The 19,021-nt window shown below is 44.1% G+C and overlaps 2 protein-coding genes across 7 annotated transcripts in view; both read right to left on the bottom strand.

Annotated features, from left to right (window-relative positions):
- Positions 1 to 1,702: 1,702 nt before the first annotated feature.
- On the bottom strand, positions 1,703 to 3,277 carry Mrps16 (mitochondrial ribosomal protein S16). Its single transcript, XM_048426409.3, has 3 exons — positions 3,121 to 3,277; positions 2,322 to 2,582; positions 1,703 to 1,941 (listed from the first exon to the last, which is right to left on the bottom strand). The coding sequence occupies exons 1-3, from the start codon at positions 3,131 to 3,133 to the stop codon at positions 1,808 to 1,810; spliced, it is 408 nt and encodes a 135-aa protein (XP_048282366.1). The 5' UTR covers positions 3,134 to 3,277; the 3' UTR covers positions 1,703 to 1,807.
- Positions 3,278 to 4,416: 1,139 nt separating this feature from the next.
- The window catches only part of Cfap70 (cilia and flagella associated protein 70), a 71,850-nt gene continuing 57,245 nt past the window's right edge, over positions 4,417 to 19,021 (bottom strand). For 2 of the 6 annotated variants that reach the window (XM_048426400.3, XM_085698323.2), the window contains 9 exons: positions 15,991 to 16,059; positions 15,435 to 15,593; positions 13,950 to 14,071; positions 11,540 to 11,692; positions 10,532 to 10,693; positions 7,639 to 7,728; positions 5,085 to 5,186; positions 4,888 to 4,935; positions 4,417 to 4,638 (listed from right to left, as the gene is read on the bottom strand). In XM_048426400.3, coding sequence (XP_048282357.3) covers positions 4,558 to 4,638; positions 4,888 to 4,935; positions 5,085 to 5,186; positions 7,639 to 7,728; positions 10,532 to 10,693; positions 11,540 to 11,692; positions 13,950 to 14,071; positions 15,435 to 15,593; positions 15,991 to 16,059 — 986 coding nt within the window. In that variant the 3' untranslated portion in view covers positions 4,417 to 4,557. The remainder of the gene's footprint in view (positions 4,639 to 4,887; positions 4,936 to 5,084; positions 5,187 to 7,638; positions 7,729 to 10,531; positions 10,694 to 11,539; positions 11,693 to 13,949; positions 14,072 to 15,434; positions 15,594 to 15,990; positions 16,060 to 19,021) is intronic. The other 4 variants (XM_048426403.3, XM_085698322.2, XM_085698324.2 and 1 more) reach the window with 4 other exon arrangements.

The raw sequence follows: 19,021 nt of genomic DNA on the forward strand, positions 1-19,021 counted from the left end.
CACACAAACATCTATTTTCCAGAAAGATCCTTTATTAAGTGGGAAGAAAAGTTAAAGTGGCTGCTTTCTGACTCGGGCAGCAAACAGCAGCAAAGGACCTTGAGAAAAATGGGAGGTCTGTGAGAGGATGTCGTGGTATATACTGATTGGGCTTGTTAGTTGGGTAAACCAAAGAGGGCTTTTGATTGCTGAACTTTAACACTTGGATAGCCAGACCTGTTAGCCTCAGGAGGATGAAGTAGCCAAATAAGGAACAAATGCTGTTGGCTAACTTTAGGAATTTAATCTAATAGTTTTTAGCAAGGTAGAGGGAACTGGGGAGAAGGGCAAGGCCCGCCAGAGCTACTTGCTCAAGAAGGCCAGTGTCCCTTCAACAAGTAATTCCTGCTAATAACCATAGAATCCTACTGTTCTGGTGAAGCAAATGTTAGATTTGATTTCATAAGCCTCTCATTTACATATCAAACTCAGGATGCCTAAGCGCAATACTTCTATCACTGACTTTCTTCTGTGTATGATGTGTTTGTGTGCACAGTGGTGTGTGTGAGTTAGGTGGGCATGTGCCTGCTATAGCACATGTGTGGAAGCCAGAGAAAGACCTCAGCTGTCAACTTTACTTCGGACCTTTTCCTTTGTTTTTCCACTGTGCACACCAGCTGGCCTGTGTCTGGAGATTCCTTTGTCTTTCCCTCCCATCCGTGGTCCTGGAGGACGCTATTGCAGACCCTTCCACTTCCTGCTACATGAGTTCTACGGATTTGAACTCAGGACCTACATGGCAAAGCACTTTTACCCCCGGATCCATCTCCACAGAAAAGCCCCCTTATTACTACTTTTCCCCTCATATAGGCAACAATGTATATAGGAAGACTTTGTAGGACATATGGAGTCTATAAAAGTTTCCTACTCTTGAGGTATAGCCTCTTTCCTCATCTGTGAACATGGACATAACTGACCTAGAGTTGTAATACCTGAATACACAAGCAATTTCTCAGTACAGAGCTGGCTATACGGAAGGGGCTTTGTATTAGCTTCCTTCTAACTACTCTCTTAAAAGGTAGCGGTGCATGCCTTTAAGCCCAGCATTCATTTGGCAGGCAGAGGGAGGCAGATCTCGCTGAGTTCCAGGACAACCTGAACTATCACAAAGAGAAAGCCTACCTCTAAAAAACAAAACAAAAGGTAGGTTATTAAAACCCCAAAGCAATTTTTACAACCCATCCGTGTAAATCTGAGGTCATATGTCAAGAAAACAATATAAATCTCCACTAATACAAAAAATAAACAAAGTAAGTTCTTGAGCTTTGGGATGATCCCAAGTGATAAAGGAAGCATTTGGGCCAGGCAATAGTAGCTCCACCTGTAATCCCAGCACTCAGGAGACAGGGTCAAGAGGCTGCACGCTAAAGGCCAGTCTGGTCTACGTATCACATACAACAAGCTCCACATCAGCCAGGGCTGCAAGTAAGACCCTGTCTTAAAGAAAGTATTTGAATGGGCAAAGCACATTCTAGTTGAGGGCTTTGACTAAAAGGCAGCAGATTGTAAAACTGCCCATGTGACCAGGGCCTAATCCCAAAACCAAACCTCCCCCACACCCACTGACTCAGGTAAGGCAGGAAGCATAGCAGGTACCTACACCCAGCTCTGATGTCAGATAACAAACCTCCATCTGATCCCTGCTCAGGATGTGCTGGAAGACTGGGACTTGAAAACCTCCATTTATTGATCCTCAAACCAACAAAAAGCTCTACGCAAGAGTTGTGAAGGCCCCTTGACCTTGCAGCCACAACTGTGTGCACTGATGTCAGCTTGCTTCTGTTCCTCCAGGCTCCGATTCTGTTTTCTGGGACGCTAAGAGGACTTCTCGAGCTCTCTTCCTCCGAAGTCTCTCAGCATTTGTGATCATCATCGGATGCAGGGGGTAAAAGCCAGAAAGACCTAAAAGCAACAGGATTTTCTCTGTAATACTGCACATGCCAATGCTTCCTGACTGATTTCCAGAACTGAGATGCAACGCCAGACCCACGGCACAGACAAGAAATAGGCCAAGCTCACTGTCTGCTTCCTAACACTGCTCTCCTTACTTTAAAGGGAAAAAAGGAAACTGACAGACAGGCGCCCAAGACACACCATCTCCATTTTTACCCCACAACATCCCAGTCACTCCAAGAGTTCTAAAAACTGGCAATTACATCACCACACCTTCCTCCTGTCCGCAGCAGCGTGGATGGAGTGAAAATCATCCTTTGTTTCCATTATCCTAGAGCTGACTCCAGTATAAAAACCTCTTAAATTATCTAAGCTCAGAGATGTTTTACCCAGAAGTTTCTCCATGGGCTTAGAGAGGTGAGCCCCACAGCCAATCCAATGCCGGATCCGGTCCAGGTTGAGAGCAACCAGTTTTTCTCCGTTACTGTTGGGGAGTGGATCGAAGGAGCCCAACTGCTCCACGAAGCGGCCATCCCTGGGACACTTGTTGTGAGCAGCCACAATGCGGTAAAAGGGCCGGTTGGTGCAGCCACCCAAGGCTAGGCGGATGGTTAGGTGGCCCCCACGGTACGCTTTGCAGAGAAAGGTTGCTGTAGAGAAATAACTTGTCAGGACGCAAAAACAGAAGACACAAAATAGGTCATACACGGTGAAGGCCCAATTCTTCTTTCTCCTGCAGTGTTCTCACTTCCAATCTATTCCATCCGGCTTAGGTACCAAGCTATCTGTGAAACCTTCCCCCTTCAACATTCCATCTCGGACACACCTCCTTTTCTCCAAACGCGGGTAATACAGACCTGCCATTTACTAGGTTGCGACCTTGTACCCTTAGCTGCCTCATCTGCAAAACGATTTCTACGACGATGTTTAGGGAAAAACTGAGAAGAGAGGCCGGGCGCGGGGGAGCACGCCTTTAAGCACAGCACATTCGGGGGCAAAGACAAACTATGAGTTTGCTGTCTATGAGTTCGAAGTCAGCCTGTCTTTACCTTGTGAGTTCTAGGCTAGCCAGTGCTACACAGTCTAAAAACAAAGTGGACTGAGGCGATACCGCACTGTAAGGCAGTGCTGCCGCTCCGAGCCCGGGTCCCCGCTTCCCGCATGCGCCCCAAAGTCCCGCGCACTCACTAAGGTGGACCATGGCGCAGCGACGCGTGACCCTGCGGCTGTCCTCTCTGCATAAACCAGCAGCCCAGAGCCTGAAGCCCGGAGGAGCGCCCCAAGCGGCCTCACACGCACATTCAATATCCGGAAAGCCCACTGCGGAAGCGGTTGGCCGCTCGCCCCACCTCTTCCGCTTTCTCTTTCTGGGTCTACCGGAAGACAACAAGGCGACCCTGACCCCGACTTCCTTAAATGACGCGGAAGAGCTGTGTTTGTAGGCGTGGAGCTGCTCTTGGGGCTGTCTTTGGCGTGATTCCCTGCGGCAGTAGGGGGAGTATTGCGAGACTGCGGGTCCGGTCTGCAGGGGTGCTGCGCACTCTGCAAACACATCAGCCCTGCAGCGATTTCCACCCTGGTTAGGGCGGCAAGCGCTGGTGACGGCCTGGTGGGCAGGTGGGATCCCACCGGAGAGCCCGGGCGGTCCGTACACAGCAGGGAACGAAGTTGCCTTCCCTTTCCTCAGGAAGACTTCATAAAGGACTGAGCGAGGAGCAGAATTAAAAATAATTTATTCTGTTTATTAATATGACTCTCACCTTCCCTCATATTCTCCCACCCTCACAGAAGAAATCTCTCCATCAAAAAATAAGGTGGGTGGGGAGTCGGGCGGTGGTGACGCACGCACCACCTCTGCATTCGGAAGGCAGAGGCAGGCGGATCTCATGAGTTCAAGACCAGCTCTGGTCTACAGAGCTAGTTCCAGGACAGCCAGGACTGTTACACAGAGAGACCCTGCCTTGAAATAAATACTAAACAACTAAATAAATAAAGGGGGAGAGAGCTTTCATTTCCCCCCTTTACTGCAACAAGTTCTAAGAAATTAGGGGTATGATTTCTTTGTTTTCTCAAGACATAGAATTATGGCTTCACTAGTGAATTTTGCATCTCTGATCACAATGGTGTGTAAAAGCCTCTCCTGATTTACATCCATGAAGATACCGGTTGATTTAAAGAAATTAGTATGTCTGTCTTAAAAACCTTTCAGCTCTTCCAAAAGTCTTAGCCCCAAGAATATCCTCTGCTCTCTTACCCAGTGACGTAGCATGACAGTGTTCTAAGCTCACCTTTAAAGATGATGCCTTCATTGCCAACCCCCAGTAACTGAAGCTGGTCAAGAACCTTGGCAATTGATGGTAAACTTTCATCAGAAATTGTAATGGTCACACCATTATGACATATAGCTACCCACAAAATATATTTATTAATTAGTCACATAATTGTATAAACATGAAATATATAAGACTCCAAAAACAACACTGATACATTTGATTTTTCCTTTTTAATTGTGATCTGATTTATAGTTAACAGTTAATGGGGGAGAGGTCAGGTTTATCTAGTGACAATTTGGGAAGGAAGATGAGATGCTTGTAGTTCCATATTGAATATCCATTTTTAAGGATGTCAGAAAGATGGATCTCCAAAGCCAACCATTTCCTGAACGGTGTGGATTTCTGTAAGCAGAGCCTCATCTTTCAGTTTCAGCTGCAAAAACAAGGCGGGAAAACGACAGATAACTCCAACACCATGAAGCTTTGAAGAACCCTAATTTATGAGGCTCCAAATTTGCGGGAATAAAATGGGCTTTTCCTATATTCTCTATACCATGGGAGCTCCCTTAAAAACTTAGAATGTTGTGTTATTTTCATGGGTGTGTGTTTCCCTCGGTGGAAATCCATCAAGCACTGAGTGCTCACAGTCTACATTCTGGGTCTTACAGCCATCTGTGCATACCTTTATTGTGTACTTGTAGGCCTGCTCGGCTTCCAGCTGTCGTCCAACCTGAAAGAAAATGCACAAAATATGACCAAATCCAGAGCTAATCAAACTTGGGTTATTACATGTTAACAGCCATCTTACCTTTCTTTCTTAGTTGGTCCCTTGCCTGTTCCCTGAAAGGGCTTTGTGAAGGGACAATAAGAAACACTTACTTTCAGACAGACCAGAGCCAGATAAGCCCATACTTCAGCATTGTAGTTATTCAGTGCATTGGCTTCGGAGAGAGCGTCTTCAGCCTCTGTGAGCTCCTCCAGCTTGGCAGAGAGGGATAGAGAAGAGACACAGTCCAGAGTGCTTTTCACTTACACCAACTAGAGTCAGCTTGGGTGGAACCACTATACAGCCAGTAGATGTCCATGACCTATACCAGTGCTCTTCCAAACAAAACCTCAAAACCCTGGAGTCACATGCAGCATATAGTTTACATGCTCTTATATAATTATGTAACTATTAATAGGTGTTATTTGTGGATGGATATATGATAGATATATATCCCTCCTCCCCATGATAAAGTAACTCTTCTTTTTTATCTATTTTGTTTTAAAATTATTTAGAGACTGGGTCTTCCTGTGTAGGAGACTTTCAGCAGGACTGGCATGATGAAATGCATGTAGTCCAGACTGGCCTTGAAACTGTAACTATCCTACTTCAGCTGACCAGGCATTGGGATTATAGGCATGAGTCACCAGGCCTGGGTTTTTTTTTTCCCTGTTTTGAAAGCCGGGCAGCACTGGTGCACTCAGAAGGCAGAGGCAGGCGAATTTCTGAATTTAAGGCTATCCTGGTTTACAGAGCGAGTTCTAGGACAACCAGGACTACAAAGAGAAGCCCTGACTTGAAAAAACAAACAAAGCAAAAAAAAAAAAGAAAGTAAGTTTCTGAGCCCAAGGAAAGATGAAGAGTAAGTAGCCTTTCAATCATGGCCATGTTTTGACCCTACTTTTCAGGTCTTCGGATATTGATTGTTCAGGCACTCTACATTTGTACACTTGATGCTGAGAATAAAATATGTGTGCACATTTACAGCACCCTACTGTCAAAGCCTCACTGGTAGACACATTAAAAAACAACAAAAAAGCAAAATATAATGAAAAATAAAATACATAAACAGTTCCATTACAAAATAAAAATAAATATTTCTATAGTAAAAGCACACTTGTGATGTAGAGGTGGAACAAAGAGAAACAGCATCAGATCTACCCTAACACTGAAGGATAGCCTCAGAGAGGAAACATCACTACCATGAACCATGAAGGAGAAGTAGGAATTCGTTAGACACGCAGGTCAGGAGAGATGAAGGGACTAACTACAAAGGTACAGGGCGTGACCAAGTACATCATGCATATAAAACTATCTTTTCTTATTTTTCTGCAGGGTCTCTCTGGCTGGCTTTCACCCCATAGATAACTACCTTCCTCTGCCTCCACTTCTACCTCCTGAATGATGGAAGGTGCTGTCCCAACCTCCAGGCAGGGACTTTGAACATGATAGACATCAACAGCCTCACAGCCTTGGTGGAAAACGTCTGTCTACAACCCCAGCACTGGGTAGGTAAGGGGAAAAGATGAGGAGTTTAAGGACATTTTTGGCTAAACAGTGAGTTTGAGGCCACCCTAGGTACATGAGAATCTCATCCCTGGCACTGGACAGGACAGGACATAGCGTCTGCTGACCATGCTAGCAGATTTGCACATGAACTGTGCCATGTCTAACAGGTGCTTTGAAAGGCTGCAGAGGAAAGAAATGTCGAGGCAAGGATGAAGACAATGGTGACCTAAAGTTAGTGACTGCCAAAGCAGGGTAGAGTAGAAGGCATTTTCTTCTCTTTACAGACTAAGAACATTTTATTTTATTTTTTTTAATATTTATTTATTTGTTATGTATACAATATTCTGTCTGTGTGTATGTCTGTAGGCCAGAAGAGGGCACCAGACCCCATTACAGATGGTTGTGAGCCACCATGTGGTTGCTGGGAATTGAACTCAGGACCTTTGGAAGAGCAGGCAATGCTCTTAACCTCTGAGCCATCTCTCCAGCCCCCGACTAAGAACATTTTAAACTGTCCATGATAAAAAGCGAAACGAAAAACATTGACCCCGCAGCTGGTTTTATAGCCTTGTGAGCTCTCTTTGGTCTATTTATATCTCAGATTTCTCAGGCTAGGTTTGCCTAAGATTTTTCTTTGTTTTTCTTTTTTTCATTTAGTTTAATTTTATTTTATGTGCATTTTGTCTGCATTCATGTCTGTGTAAGGGTATTGGATCCCTGGACTTGTACTTACAGACATTGGGCTGCCATGTGGGTACCGGGAATTGAGTACCCACTACTTGAGCCCAGGTCCTCTGAAAGAGCAGGCAGTGTTCTTTTCTTTTCCCTTCCTTTCTTCCTTCCTTCCTTCCTTCCTTCCTTCCTTTTTTTTTCTTTTTTTGTTGTTGTTGTTTTTTCGAGACAGGGTTTCTCTGTGTAACAGCCCTATCCTGGAGCTAGCTCTGCAGACCAGCCTGGCTTTGAATTCACAGAGACCTCCCTGCCTCTGTCTCCTGAGTCCTAGCATAAAAGGTGTGTGCCACCACCGCCTGGCCTCATGAATAATTTTGAAGAAGTTTTTCATTAGAGTAGACTGCCATTCCACTATCATTACAACCCCCACAATATACTCGGAGGACCAAGGAATCAGGGCCTGGTATTCAGACTCTGTTTTCTTACCCTGTAACAGGCAATGCCTAGTCCTAGCCAGGTCAGGCATGAAGGCGATCTCTTACAGGCTTGCATGTAGGTTCTCTTTGCCTTTTCATACTGTCGAAAGAAAGCATCATTAAGTTTCAAACACCATGTTGTAAGGTAACTGTGATCTTCTTGACAGTTTTGCTCTAGAATAATCTTGAAGCGAGTGATTCCTTGGATTATATTTTCTTTCTTTTTCTTTCCTTTTTTTTGGGGGGGGGTTCTTTTCAAGACAGGGTTTCTTTTGAAGCTTTGGAGCCTGGAACCCACTCTGTAGACCAGGCTGGCTTGAACTCACAGAGATCCGCCTGTCTCGCCTCCCCAGTACTGGGATTAAAGGTGTGTGCCACCACTGCCCAACTGGATTATATTTCATGGCTCCTTTAAAGGAACTGATGCAAGAGGACTGGGAGAGATGAGAAAGCCAAAATAAAAGGTCAAAAGGGTGAGAACCTGGGAGCAAATCTGAAGATGAGAGAGGGACTTACGCTGGACATTCTGGACAGGCACAGAGCTCATCTGAATTCTGTCTAGACTTTATGGATTAAATCTTTCCCCTTGGAAGTGGTGTCATGTGGAAGGATGATAGACACTGAGCCTCTGGTCTCTCTGAGAACCTGGTCTCCTATCAGAAAAGTCTAAATGTGCCACAGAAGATATTTAGAGAAATTCAAAGATCCAACTTCCATTCAGATGCAAAGTCTATATTCCAGCTACTCACATCTAAGAGCTGAAAGAAGAGGATTATTTGAGCCCAAAAGTTCAAAGACAGTCTTGTAACATAATAAGATTCCATCTCTTTTCTTTTAGTGTGGGTGAAGATGAGACAGGTATAGTGGTATATTATTTGTGGTTTAATAAATAAAGTGTGCCTGAAGATCAGAGGGCAAAACAGCCACACTAATCAGTCATACAGGCCAAACAGTGGTGGCACACACCTTTAATCCCAGCAGCCACACTAGTTAGCCATAGAGGCCGGGTAGCGGGGGCGCACGCCTTTAATTCCAGCAGCCACACTAGTTAGCCATAGAGGCTGGGTAGTGGGGGTGCACACCTTTAATCCCAGCACTAGGGAGGAATATAAAATGGAAAGAGACAGGACTCAGGCTCAGTCTTCAGTCTGAGGATTCGTGGAGACAGAATCTAGAATCTCGCCCATTTCAGTCTGAGGTAGAGGTAAGAACCAGTGGCTGGCTGTTTTGCTTTTCTGATCTTCATCTTGAACCCAAATATCTGTCTCTGGGTTTGTAATATTCCTGTCACAGGGTTTCATGTTGTAAGGAGGGCCACTTGTTCATTTCCGGTTGCTCAGCCCCAAAATAATCACACAGAGACTGTATTATTTAAAACACTGCTTGGCCCATTCGCTCTTGCTTCTTATTGGCTAACTCTTACATATTAATTTAACCCATTTGATTAATCTGTGTATCGCCACATGGCAGTGGCTTACCGGCAAAGTTCTGGTGTCTGTCTCCAGCAGGGCTACATGGTTTCTCCCTGACTCTGCCTCCTTTCTCCCAGCATTCCGTTTAGTTTTCCCCGTCTAGCTCTGTTTCCCTGTAGCTCTGCTATAGACCCAAAGCAGTTCCTTTATTTGTCAGTGGTAATCATAGCATACAGGGGGAAATCCCACATCAGTCTCATATAGCCCAGACTGGCCTCAAGCTTGCTGTGTAGCCCAGGATGACCCTTCAGTGACTGATTCTCCAACCTCTACCTTCTGAAACCTGGAATTCCAAGGATGTGCTGCCACACCCAGTTTTATTTGATCCCAAGGCTGTGTTCATGATAGACTTGCACTCAACCAACTGCACTTTATCCCTAGACCATTGTCTCTTTTTTGTTGTTTGAGACAAGACCTCAGTATTTTCCCCAGGTTGACATCAAAGTTCTGTGCTCAAGCAATCCTGTGACCTAAGCCCTCGAGCACTGGGACCATAGGTACACACTGCCACACTCAGCAAGACCCTGTCTGTCTCTTTACAAAATGAAACTTCAAAAAGAAGTAGGACTTGGTGGCTTGTTTCTTGCCTATCTACAGCTGACCTTGAATATTTAATCTAGGAACCGGTTGCTTGGGTCAGTAGTGCCTTGAAGATGCAGCTTGCAATGACATTAGAAAGAAAATGTCAGCCGGGTGGTGGTGGTGCACACCACACACATCACAGAGGCAGGAGGATCTTTGTGAGTTCAAGGCCAGCCTGGTCTACAAGAGCTAGTTCCAGCCAGGACAGGCTCCAAAACTATGAGAAACCCTGTCTCGAAAAACAAAAAAGAAAGAAAGAAAATGTCTCATTTATTTCACTGCAGCAGGGCTGTGACTTCTCTCACCCCTGCTCAACCTTCCCATGTACATTGTTCAGCATTGTGACATCATGTTCCTATTGGTAAATATAGTAAATAAAAACTGACATTTATGGGTGAAGAAGGAAAAGGAACGAAGACAAAACAACCATCGCTCCAGCCCCACAACTTAGTTTTTACACTCTGATTTTTAAAAACTTGCTTAATCTTTAAAGCTCCTCTTAAATTACAGCTCACAATACCCATATGACGATATCCAGACTGATGTCTGGAGAAGCCACGCCCATTTTGGATGTGTCAGTTTTACTCCCTCCTCTCCCACTCATGTTTAGCTAAACAGTGTGTTATTCTGTATCTCTACTTAGTAAATTTCAGAACTTCATTCTGACGTGTCCTGAGTTCTTTTCTGCAGTGTAGATTTACCCAAATGAAGGTCTCTAAAACGTGGGTGGGGGTGGAGGGCAGTGATGTGTGGGAGGACAGAGGACGGGACTCTTCGGGTTGCTCTAGGTTTCTCCATAGCCCCAGACAGATCCTGGGTCATGGTTTCCCAGCCTTCTCTCTCCGTTACCTCCTTCTCCTCCAGGTAGATGTGTCCCAGGCGTAGGAAGATGAAGTGCATCTCAGAAGCGTCAACTACAAAACTAACAGTTCGCTCATAGCATGCCTTGGCCTCCGCATGATCGCCGCTCAGAAAATAGAGATGGCCCTTCACACCCCAGACATTAGGGTTCTGAGGAGGCAGAGAACATGTGGGGTGACTGGTAGTTAAGTCTCTAATGAATTTTATTTAACATTTAAAGTTAGATTGGTACATTTATCTTTTTTGTTTGTTTGTTTGTTTGATTGATTGATTGATTGTTTTTTTTGAGACAGGGTTTCTCTGTGTAGCCCTGGCTGTCCTGGCTGTCTTAGAATTCAAAACTCACTCTGGAGACCAGGCTGACCTCGAACTCACAAAGATTTGCCTGCCTCTGCAGTGCTGGGATTAAAGGTGCAGTGCCATCACCACACGGTTTCCTCTTTTCTTTTCTCTAAGAGCACACACAAAAAGAGCTGTATTTGTCACACTAGGGAGTAATTTCCTAGGTCTGCTCTCATTTTCTGATTGCTCAAAGCCATTTGGTCTTTGGGGGTGACTATTAAGACAAACACTCAACTGTAATCAGGATAATGCTATTAGGAGCAAATAGAAGTCTAGAAACTTGAAATAAAAAGAAATTTCTGCTAAATGCCCACTTTATCTATTCTCTTTACCTTTTGTAAAACTCATGATCACTTAAGAAAAACAAATACAAGTATAAATGTTACACACACATACACACACACACACACACACACACACACACACACACTCATACACACACCATGCACATCAGAAATCTCTCCATGATATGGTACCACTACTCTGTTCTGAGACAGAGTCTCCTCATGCTGCCTGTTCCCGCCTCAAACTTCTGGGCTCAGCCCCTTAGCTGCTGAGACCCACACTATTGTGCCCTGTTGTCATCTCTATTTTAACAAAGCCTCTTCACACCCCTCCTCCCATTCAAGAGGCTTTATCTAGGAAAATCAGTACCAGATAGTCCATCTGGGCTGCTTGCTGAAGGTATTCCTCTGTCTTGGCAAAGTCCTTCTTGAGAAGGTGTGTCTGGGCCAGAGCCAGATAATACTCACAGCTGGGTCCTCCCTGAGGGCACAGCAACTCATGGGCCAGGACTCTGTGCACAAACTGCAAGGAAACCCAGTGATCAAGAACATAAAAATGACTGCTTGTGTTAGCCGCATAGCTTTACAGGAAACAGTGAGGGGTGTCTTACAGAGTGAAATGAGCAGAAAGATGCTAAAGAGTGGCAAAGGGACAAGGGCAAATCATAAGCATTCAGTACTTCATGCTCCAGTAACAGCTGTTCAGTCAGTGCACACCCTGCAGCACTGCACGGTGCTGGCCCTGGGGTATGTAGACTGTATGTATTAGGCACAGGAAAAGGCTTCAGTCGTCTACTTACAGGACGTAACATTTCCAAACTGTTGACATTTTAAGGAAACTTTTAATGAGGCAAGCCCCACCTCTCTGAAATGCTAAGACTTGTAATTTCACAAACATAAATACCTGCTTTTGCCATACCACTAAACATTTATGCTTACCAGTGCATTTGAGGCTCTTTCCCCCACCTCCTCAATTTAAATAACCTGCAAATCTGGTGCAGTCAGATATGCTTGCAAAGCAGAAGTGGAGCCTCCTCAGTTTTTGCAGTCCATTCTTGGCGTTTCAGTCTTTGATACAGAAGCCTGTTAGCCCTACCTGCTGCGGGTGCTCTTGTCTAATGTGGTCCAGCCCATCCTTTCATGAGGCTGCATGCCCTCCAGTGGTCGCAGGATCAGGGCCAACTCCACCAGTCCTAGATTTCACACTCCCTCCCACCACTTGCTCATGAGTACCCCTCGTGTGGGCATATGCTTATTGAATGACTTCCTTTTGGAGAAGAAGACCGTATCTCCAGCTGCTCTGTCTGTGACTATGTGGGTCAGTAAATTTGGAAATAATGTATGTGAAGGCATGTTTGTAGAGGTGGGGGCAGGGGCACATGTGTACTATGCTGTGTATGTGGAGGGAAGGAGATAATGTATGTGAAGGCATGTTTGTAGAGGTGGGGGCAGGGGCACATGTGTGCTATGCTGTGTATGTGGAGGGAAGGAGATAATGTATGTGAAGGCATGTTTGTAGAGGTGGGGGCAGGGGCACATCTGTACTATGCTGTGTATGTGGAGGGAAGGAAATAGCTTACACAGGACTTGGTTCTCTTCTTCCATCATGTGGGTACCAGAAATCAAACTCAAGGCATCACCCCTTTACCCACTAAGTCATCTTGCCAAATCTATAGCCTAGTTGTACTATTAAAATAATTTAATGTTTTTAGCCCTCACTCACATAGCACTGTGTATCTGTTTTCAGGAATGGATGGTAAAAGAGATATAATCAGGTGCCTATGAATCTCCAACATTTATAAGTTCCTAAAAGAAAAAGTGATGTGAGATTCCCCTCTGTATGCTATGAGTGTTTTATTGCCATTGGTTAATAAAAAATCTGCTTTCAGTCAATGACTTAACAGAATATAGCCGGGCTGGAAGATATCTATATCTATATCTATATCTATCTATCTATATATATATATATATATATAGAGAGAGAGAGAGAGAGAGAGACAATAGGCGGAGTCAGAGAGAAGTCATGTAACCCCGCTGGAGGCAGTCGCCAGATGAAGGACAGAACTTTACCTGGTAAGCCACAGCCACGTGGCAATACACAGATTAATGGAGATAGGTTAGTTTAGGATATAAGAGCTAGCTAAAAATATGCTTAAGCTATTGGCCAAACAATATTGCAATTAATACAGATTTCTATGTGATTATTTCGGGAGTCTAGGCAACCAGGAAACAAACAAGCAGCCTCTGCCAACAGAAGAGCTCAGGGACTGACAAGAATGATCAGTGGGTAAAGGTGCTTGCTGTCAAAATATCTGAGTCCAATCCCCAGAATTCACACGGTAGGAGGAGACGGCTTATGCAAATTGTTCTCTGGCCTCCACATGCACATATCTCCTCCTAAATAAGTAAATGTAAAACTACTTTTAAAAGAAAGAGGTCAGGTACAGTCAAATGTGGAGCCTGACTTAGCTCTGGGGCATTCTGTGGGGAGCAGACCTCAGCAAGGGCGGCTGAGAGCCTCTGCAGAGAGTGGCTGCTGTTTGCAGAGTCCTCACACTTGGCTAAGAAATGCCCTTAAAAGTACCTTTGAGGAATTAGCAATAGAACTCAGTGCTGGAATATCTGCATAGTTTGTAGGAGGCTCCAGGCTCAGTCCCCAGCACCAAAATTATCTTTGGTTTATGCTTCACACATATTTAAAATTTCAAGACACCGCTATGGATAGAATACAGAATTCACTAAAATCTTTCATCTCTGTGCCCATTCCCAAACATTCTGACCTGCACAGCATTGACCTTCATCAGAAAGCGAATGGTCTCCATGAAGATTGTGGCAGGAGCTTGGGGAATGGCATGAGAGGTAGAATGCAAAAAGGTCGAGGAATCTTGACATTTCGATGTTTCTAGAAAAAGATTAACAGGATAGACGACCAGATGCCAATAGGGAATGCCAGAAACTCAGACATATTGATAAGATATGGAGAATAATATTCTGATCTCCAATGAGATAAAGATCAGACTCTGGGAAGCAATGGACTATTTCTAGTTAAATGATGCAGAAAGCAGCCTGAAAGGCCTGTGCATGGTAAATGTGGTTCTAAAGGCCACTTACAACCGGATGAAAGGGCTTTTGAAACCATTCAAAAGGGCCTGGAGAGATGCATCAGTTAGTAAAGGCATGAGTTCTGACTTCCATCTCCCATGAGAAAAGCCAGGCACAGGTGTATCACTGAAATCCCACCAATGACAACACAAACCCAGCAGATACCTGTGCTCACGGGCCAGCCAAGATAGCTGAACCATTGAGACCACAGAATCACGCACCGTTGGGAAAAGTCATCCAATGTACCAATGCATAGGGGAAATTGTGCCCACTAAAAGATAAACACGCTGTAGTACTATGGGAAGAATCCCCAAACTGTAATCTGAGGGAAAGAGCTCTTCACACAAGAAGTCTGCAACAGAGACAGCCAGCACATTCAGAAGGCAGTGTTCCTTATCGTCTCGGAGATAAGGGTTAGTGAGATTTGCATCTCTGCTGACAGAACTCTTCCCTTGCTAAACTGCATAAGTATCTCTCCTGAGCTGAACCCTGAAGGTCAGCTGTGTTGTATTCTTCCTGCATAATTTTGTGGTCTGTAGATGATTAAGGCCAGACACCTAGTGTTGGCCTCTGGCCTTCACATGCACAACACACACACACACACACACACACACACACACACACACACACACAAACACTTAACCAATTAATTTAAAGAAGTATCCTCAGACATCCTTGGGGTTGAAACACAACCTACAGATATTCTAAAAATGAATACTCATTGGAAAATTACAGTTCTGATAGATACTTGTGTGAACAAAATTAAAATCTATACTTATCAAAGGTGTTCTAACATGGAGTTGGGATTTCAGACCCTGGACTAATGTGAAGAAGTGTGGTCGGGGGCTGGAGAGATGGCTCAGCAGTTAAGAGCACTGCCTGCTCTTCCAAAGGTCCTGAGTTCAATTCCCAGCAACCACACGGTGGCTCACAACCATCTATAATGAGGTCTGGTGCCCTCTTCTGGTATACCCTGCAGGTATACAAGCAGACAGAATACTGTATACATAATAAATAAAGAAATAAATAAATTTAAAATAAAGAAGTGTGGTCAGTATAACTTCATCAGGACATAATCCTAAGAGTCATAATCCTAAGAGTCCTTGTGCTCAGCTGGTTTGTTTCCAGCCTTCTTTCCAGGGAAAACACTCACTCCTACTTACCTTTTTTCCCTGTTAGCTCTTTTAATAGCACATTGGATGATTTCTGGGCAAGAGAAGGTTCCAGAGGCTGTAAAGTCATTATTGGTTCCTGTGACTCAGAATGCGCCTTAGATGATTCTTCAATAAACTCGTCTAGACTGGACAACACAGTGCTTGGTCCTAAACAGATTAGATATTGATGAAAAGGAGCTTCCTCTCTCCGGCTCTCAAAGGTTACAGGAGTGGAGACGTGCGAACAACAGCGAGCAAAGACGGCAGCGCCTCCCACCTCGCCAGTCCCAGTCCCGGGAGCGCACACAGCACAGGCAACAGTAAGGCTCTCAAGGGACGGGACCCCTTCCGCCAGTGCTCAGCAGGAAGTGGGGGAGAGGAACAACTCACAGAAGCAGACAACCAACTGAATGGATAAGATCTGGGAAGACATGAATCCAGAGGGTAAAGGCGAGTGAAGGAAACACACCTCCCACAAAATACTTCCAACTTTGAAGGGGGTGGGGCACATCAAAGACAAGAAAGATGATGACACAAAGAATAAGAAGTAAAACAACAAAACAACCTTGGGGCTGGGACTGCAGCTCAGCCGGGAGATGAGAACTCAGCATGTGGGAGCTCCTGAGTTTGATCCCTGAATAACAAAAAACTCTTGGTAATTTTTCAGAGGAAAATAACAAAAACCAGTAATTTCAGACATAGAAGAGATGAAAGTTGAGAAATTACACCAGAAATCGCAAAGTAATGAAAGATGAAAATTTAAAGAGAAAAGGGAAAATTATGACAATATTGGAGGAAATAATAAGATAATGTGGGGGCTGCAGAGGTGGCCCAGGGCTTGGAGCATAAGCTCCAAAAGGGCCTGAGCTTGGCTCCCAGCATCCACATCAGGTGGCTAGAACACCTTCCTGCTCCAGGGGAGCACAAGCCTCCACAAACTCCTGACTCAGCCACATATGCACACATATAATTAAAAATAAAGCAAAACATTAGACAAAACTATGTCAACTGGTGGGTATCAGTCATATTTATCTGGTTGGTTGGATGGTTTTTCAAGACAGAGTTTCTCTGTGTGGCCCTGGCTGCCCTAGAACTCATTCTCTAGATGAAGATGGCTCCAAACTCAGAGATCTACCTGCCCCTGCCTCTCAACCAAAGGGATTAAAGGTATGGATACCATGCCCAGGTCATAGTCATATCTTAAAGAACCAATAAAATCATTAATTCATTAGAGTGAGTAAGAGAGAAACAAGGCTTCTACATACAAATTCAATAAAAAAATATCTAGAATCGAGAAATAACCAGAAATTTTGTTTACTAAATAGGGTCTTATTAAATAAAGTGTTAAAATTTTAGTAAAAGACAAAGAAGGGGGCTGGAGATATGGCTCAGTGGTTAAGAGCATAGGCTGCTCTTCCAGAGGTCCTGAGTTCAATTCCCAGCAACCACATGGTGGCTCACAACCATCTGAAATAAGATCTGGTGCCCTCTTCTGGCGCATGGGCATACATGAAGGCAGAATGTTGTATACATAATAAAAATAAATAAATAAATCTTAAAAAAAAAAAGACAAAGAAGAGGCCGGGCAGTGGTGGCGCACACCTTTAATCCCAACACTCAGGAGGCAGAGGCAGGTGGATCTCTGTGAGTTCAAGGCCAGCCTGGTCTACAAAACAAGTTCCAGGACAGCTAGAGCTGTTACACAGAAACCCTGTCTCAAAAACTGGAAAAAAAAAAAAAAAGAAAGAAAAAAAAAAGAAAAAAATGTAGCTACGTTTAAAAAATACACTTAATATATTCACTATAAAATCCATACAGACAAATAAAGGTCCATACATAGTTAAGTGATACAATTACATGTGAGAACCTGATATGCCAGGTATTAAGGCACAGGTCAAAACCATAACCATAAAAAGACACGTATTCAATGCTTATATATATGTTTACATCTGACAAATTTGACAGGATGACTATTCAGAGTTTGGGAGTATATACCTTACCTCAACGGGGAAGTAATACGGTTAGTAGAGATTGCAGAGAAAACTATATAGCTATCTGGACAAAAAAATAAAAATAAAATGTAATGCTCACCTAGCAGAATATTTTAAAATGGACTCCCAAAAGATCTAAACATGAGACAATTATAAAGTCGATTGAGGAAAATATTCTAAAAAAAAAAACCTCCAGCCAGGTGTGGTGACCCACGTCTGCAATCAGCACTGGGGAGACGGGGCTGAACGACACAATCAAGTCTAGCCTGTGCTACCAAGGGAACTCCTGTCTTTAAAACTATGCCTAAACTGATCCAGAACTGAAGCACAACTGGCTAACAAAACTTCATCCACATCTGCAGAATACTGTCCTCATCAAGGATATTTATCAAGACAGACTATTTGGCCCATAAAACAAGTTTCAATAATTTTGAAGAATTCAACTTAAAGAAAGTTTATTTTCCAGTCACAATGACATAACACTGTAAGTAAAAAGCAAGCAAGTGGGATGGCTCAGCGGTTAGAGCACTGGCTTCTGGCTGCTCTTCCAGAGGTCCTGAGTTCAATTCCTAGCACCCATATGGTGACTCACAACCATCTGTGATGAGATCTGGTGCCCTCTTCTGGTGAGTAGGCAACCAAGCATGAAGCTATGGATAGGCATACAGTGTTCTCGCTACACTGGGATGCAGCGTGGCAGTAAAACCAGGGAGCTGATAGAAGCAGTACACCATGGTTCAATCTCAAAATTATTACAATTGGTAAAACACCATATGAAAAGCACATAACAAATAACTAAAGAAGTTCCATTTAAAAATCCAGAATGTTTCTAGAAATCTAAAACTTAAAAACTAACAAATTTGGGCTGGTTATACGGCTCAGCAGATGAAGGTGCCTGCCTGCCATCAAGCCTGAGTTCCACACCAGGAAGTCACGTGGTGGAAGGACAGACCTGACTCCTCAAGGCTGTCCTCTGACTGCTGCATAGGTGTCAGGGTACAAATGTCTCCCAATCCAATACATAAATACATAGATGGAGCCTGGCAGTGGTGGCCCACGTCTTTAACCCCAGCACTTGGGAGGCAGAGGCAGGCAGAGCTCTGTGGGTTCAAGGCCAGCCTGGTCTACATAGAGCTAGTTCCAGGACAGGCTCAAAGCTACAGAGAAACCCTGTCTTGAAAAAAAGAATACATAGATGGAACTGTAAAATTTTAAATGCAAATTCCTCTCTAGTGACGGGGGCAGACAAAAGGCATCATGCTGGGCATGAGCACACATCATTATCTTGATTGTGATGATGTTTTCATCTATGCTTTCTAAACTGACCTAAAATGTGTGCAGTTTGTGAAATTTCAATTGAAATTTCCTCAAATCACCTTAAAATTTGAATGTTCACAGAATAACAATGCATGTATGCAAGAAACACACAAGCAAAGACACATAAAAGAAATATCACAGTGATTGATTTCTTAAAATACATGAAAAATAGCCGGAGGGTTGACTCAGTGGGTAGGACCACCCGCTGCTCCTGCAGAATACCCAGGTTTAGATCCCAGCACCCACAACTGTCAGCTCCCAGTGGTTCTAGGGCATCTGGCAACTCCT

The sequence above is a fragment of the Myodes glareolus genome, chromosome 12, assembly GCF_982192425.1.
Source record: "Myodes glareolus chromosome 12, mMyoGla1.1, whole genome shotgun sequence".
NCBI lineage: Eukaryota > Metazoa > Chordata > Mammalia > Rodentia > Cricetidae > Myodes > Myodes glareolus.

Excerpts from the sequence above, each read along its gene's own strand:
- Mrps16 (XM_048426409.3), bottom strand. Across the intron at positions 1,942-2,321 it reads GCCCATGGAGAAACTTCTGG|GTCTTTCTGGCTTTTACCCC; the intron begins GTAAAACATCTC and ends TGTTGCTTTTAG.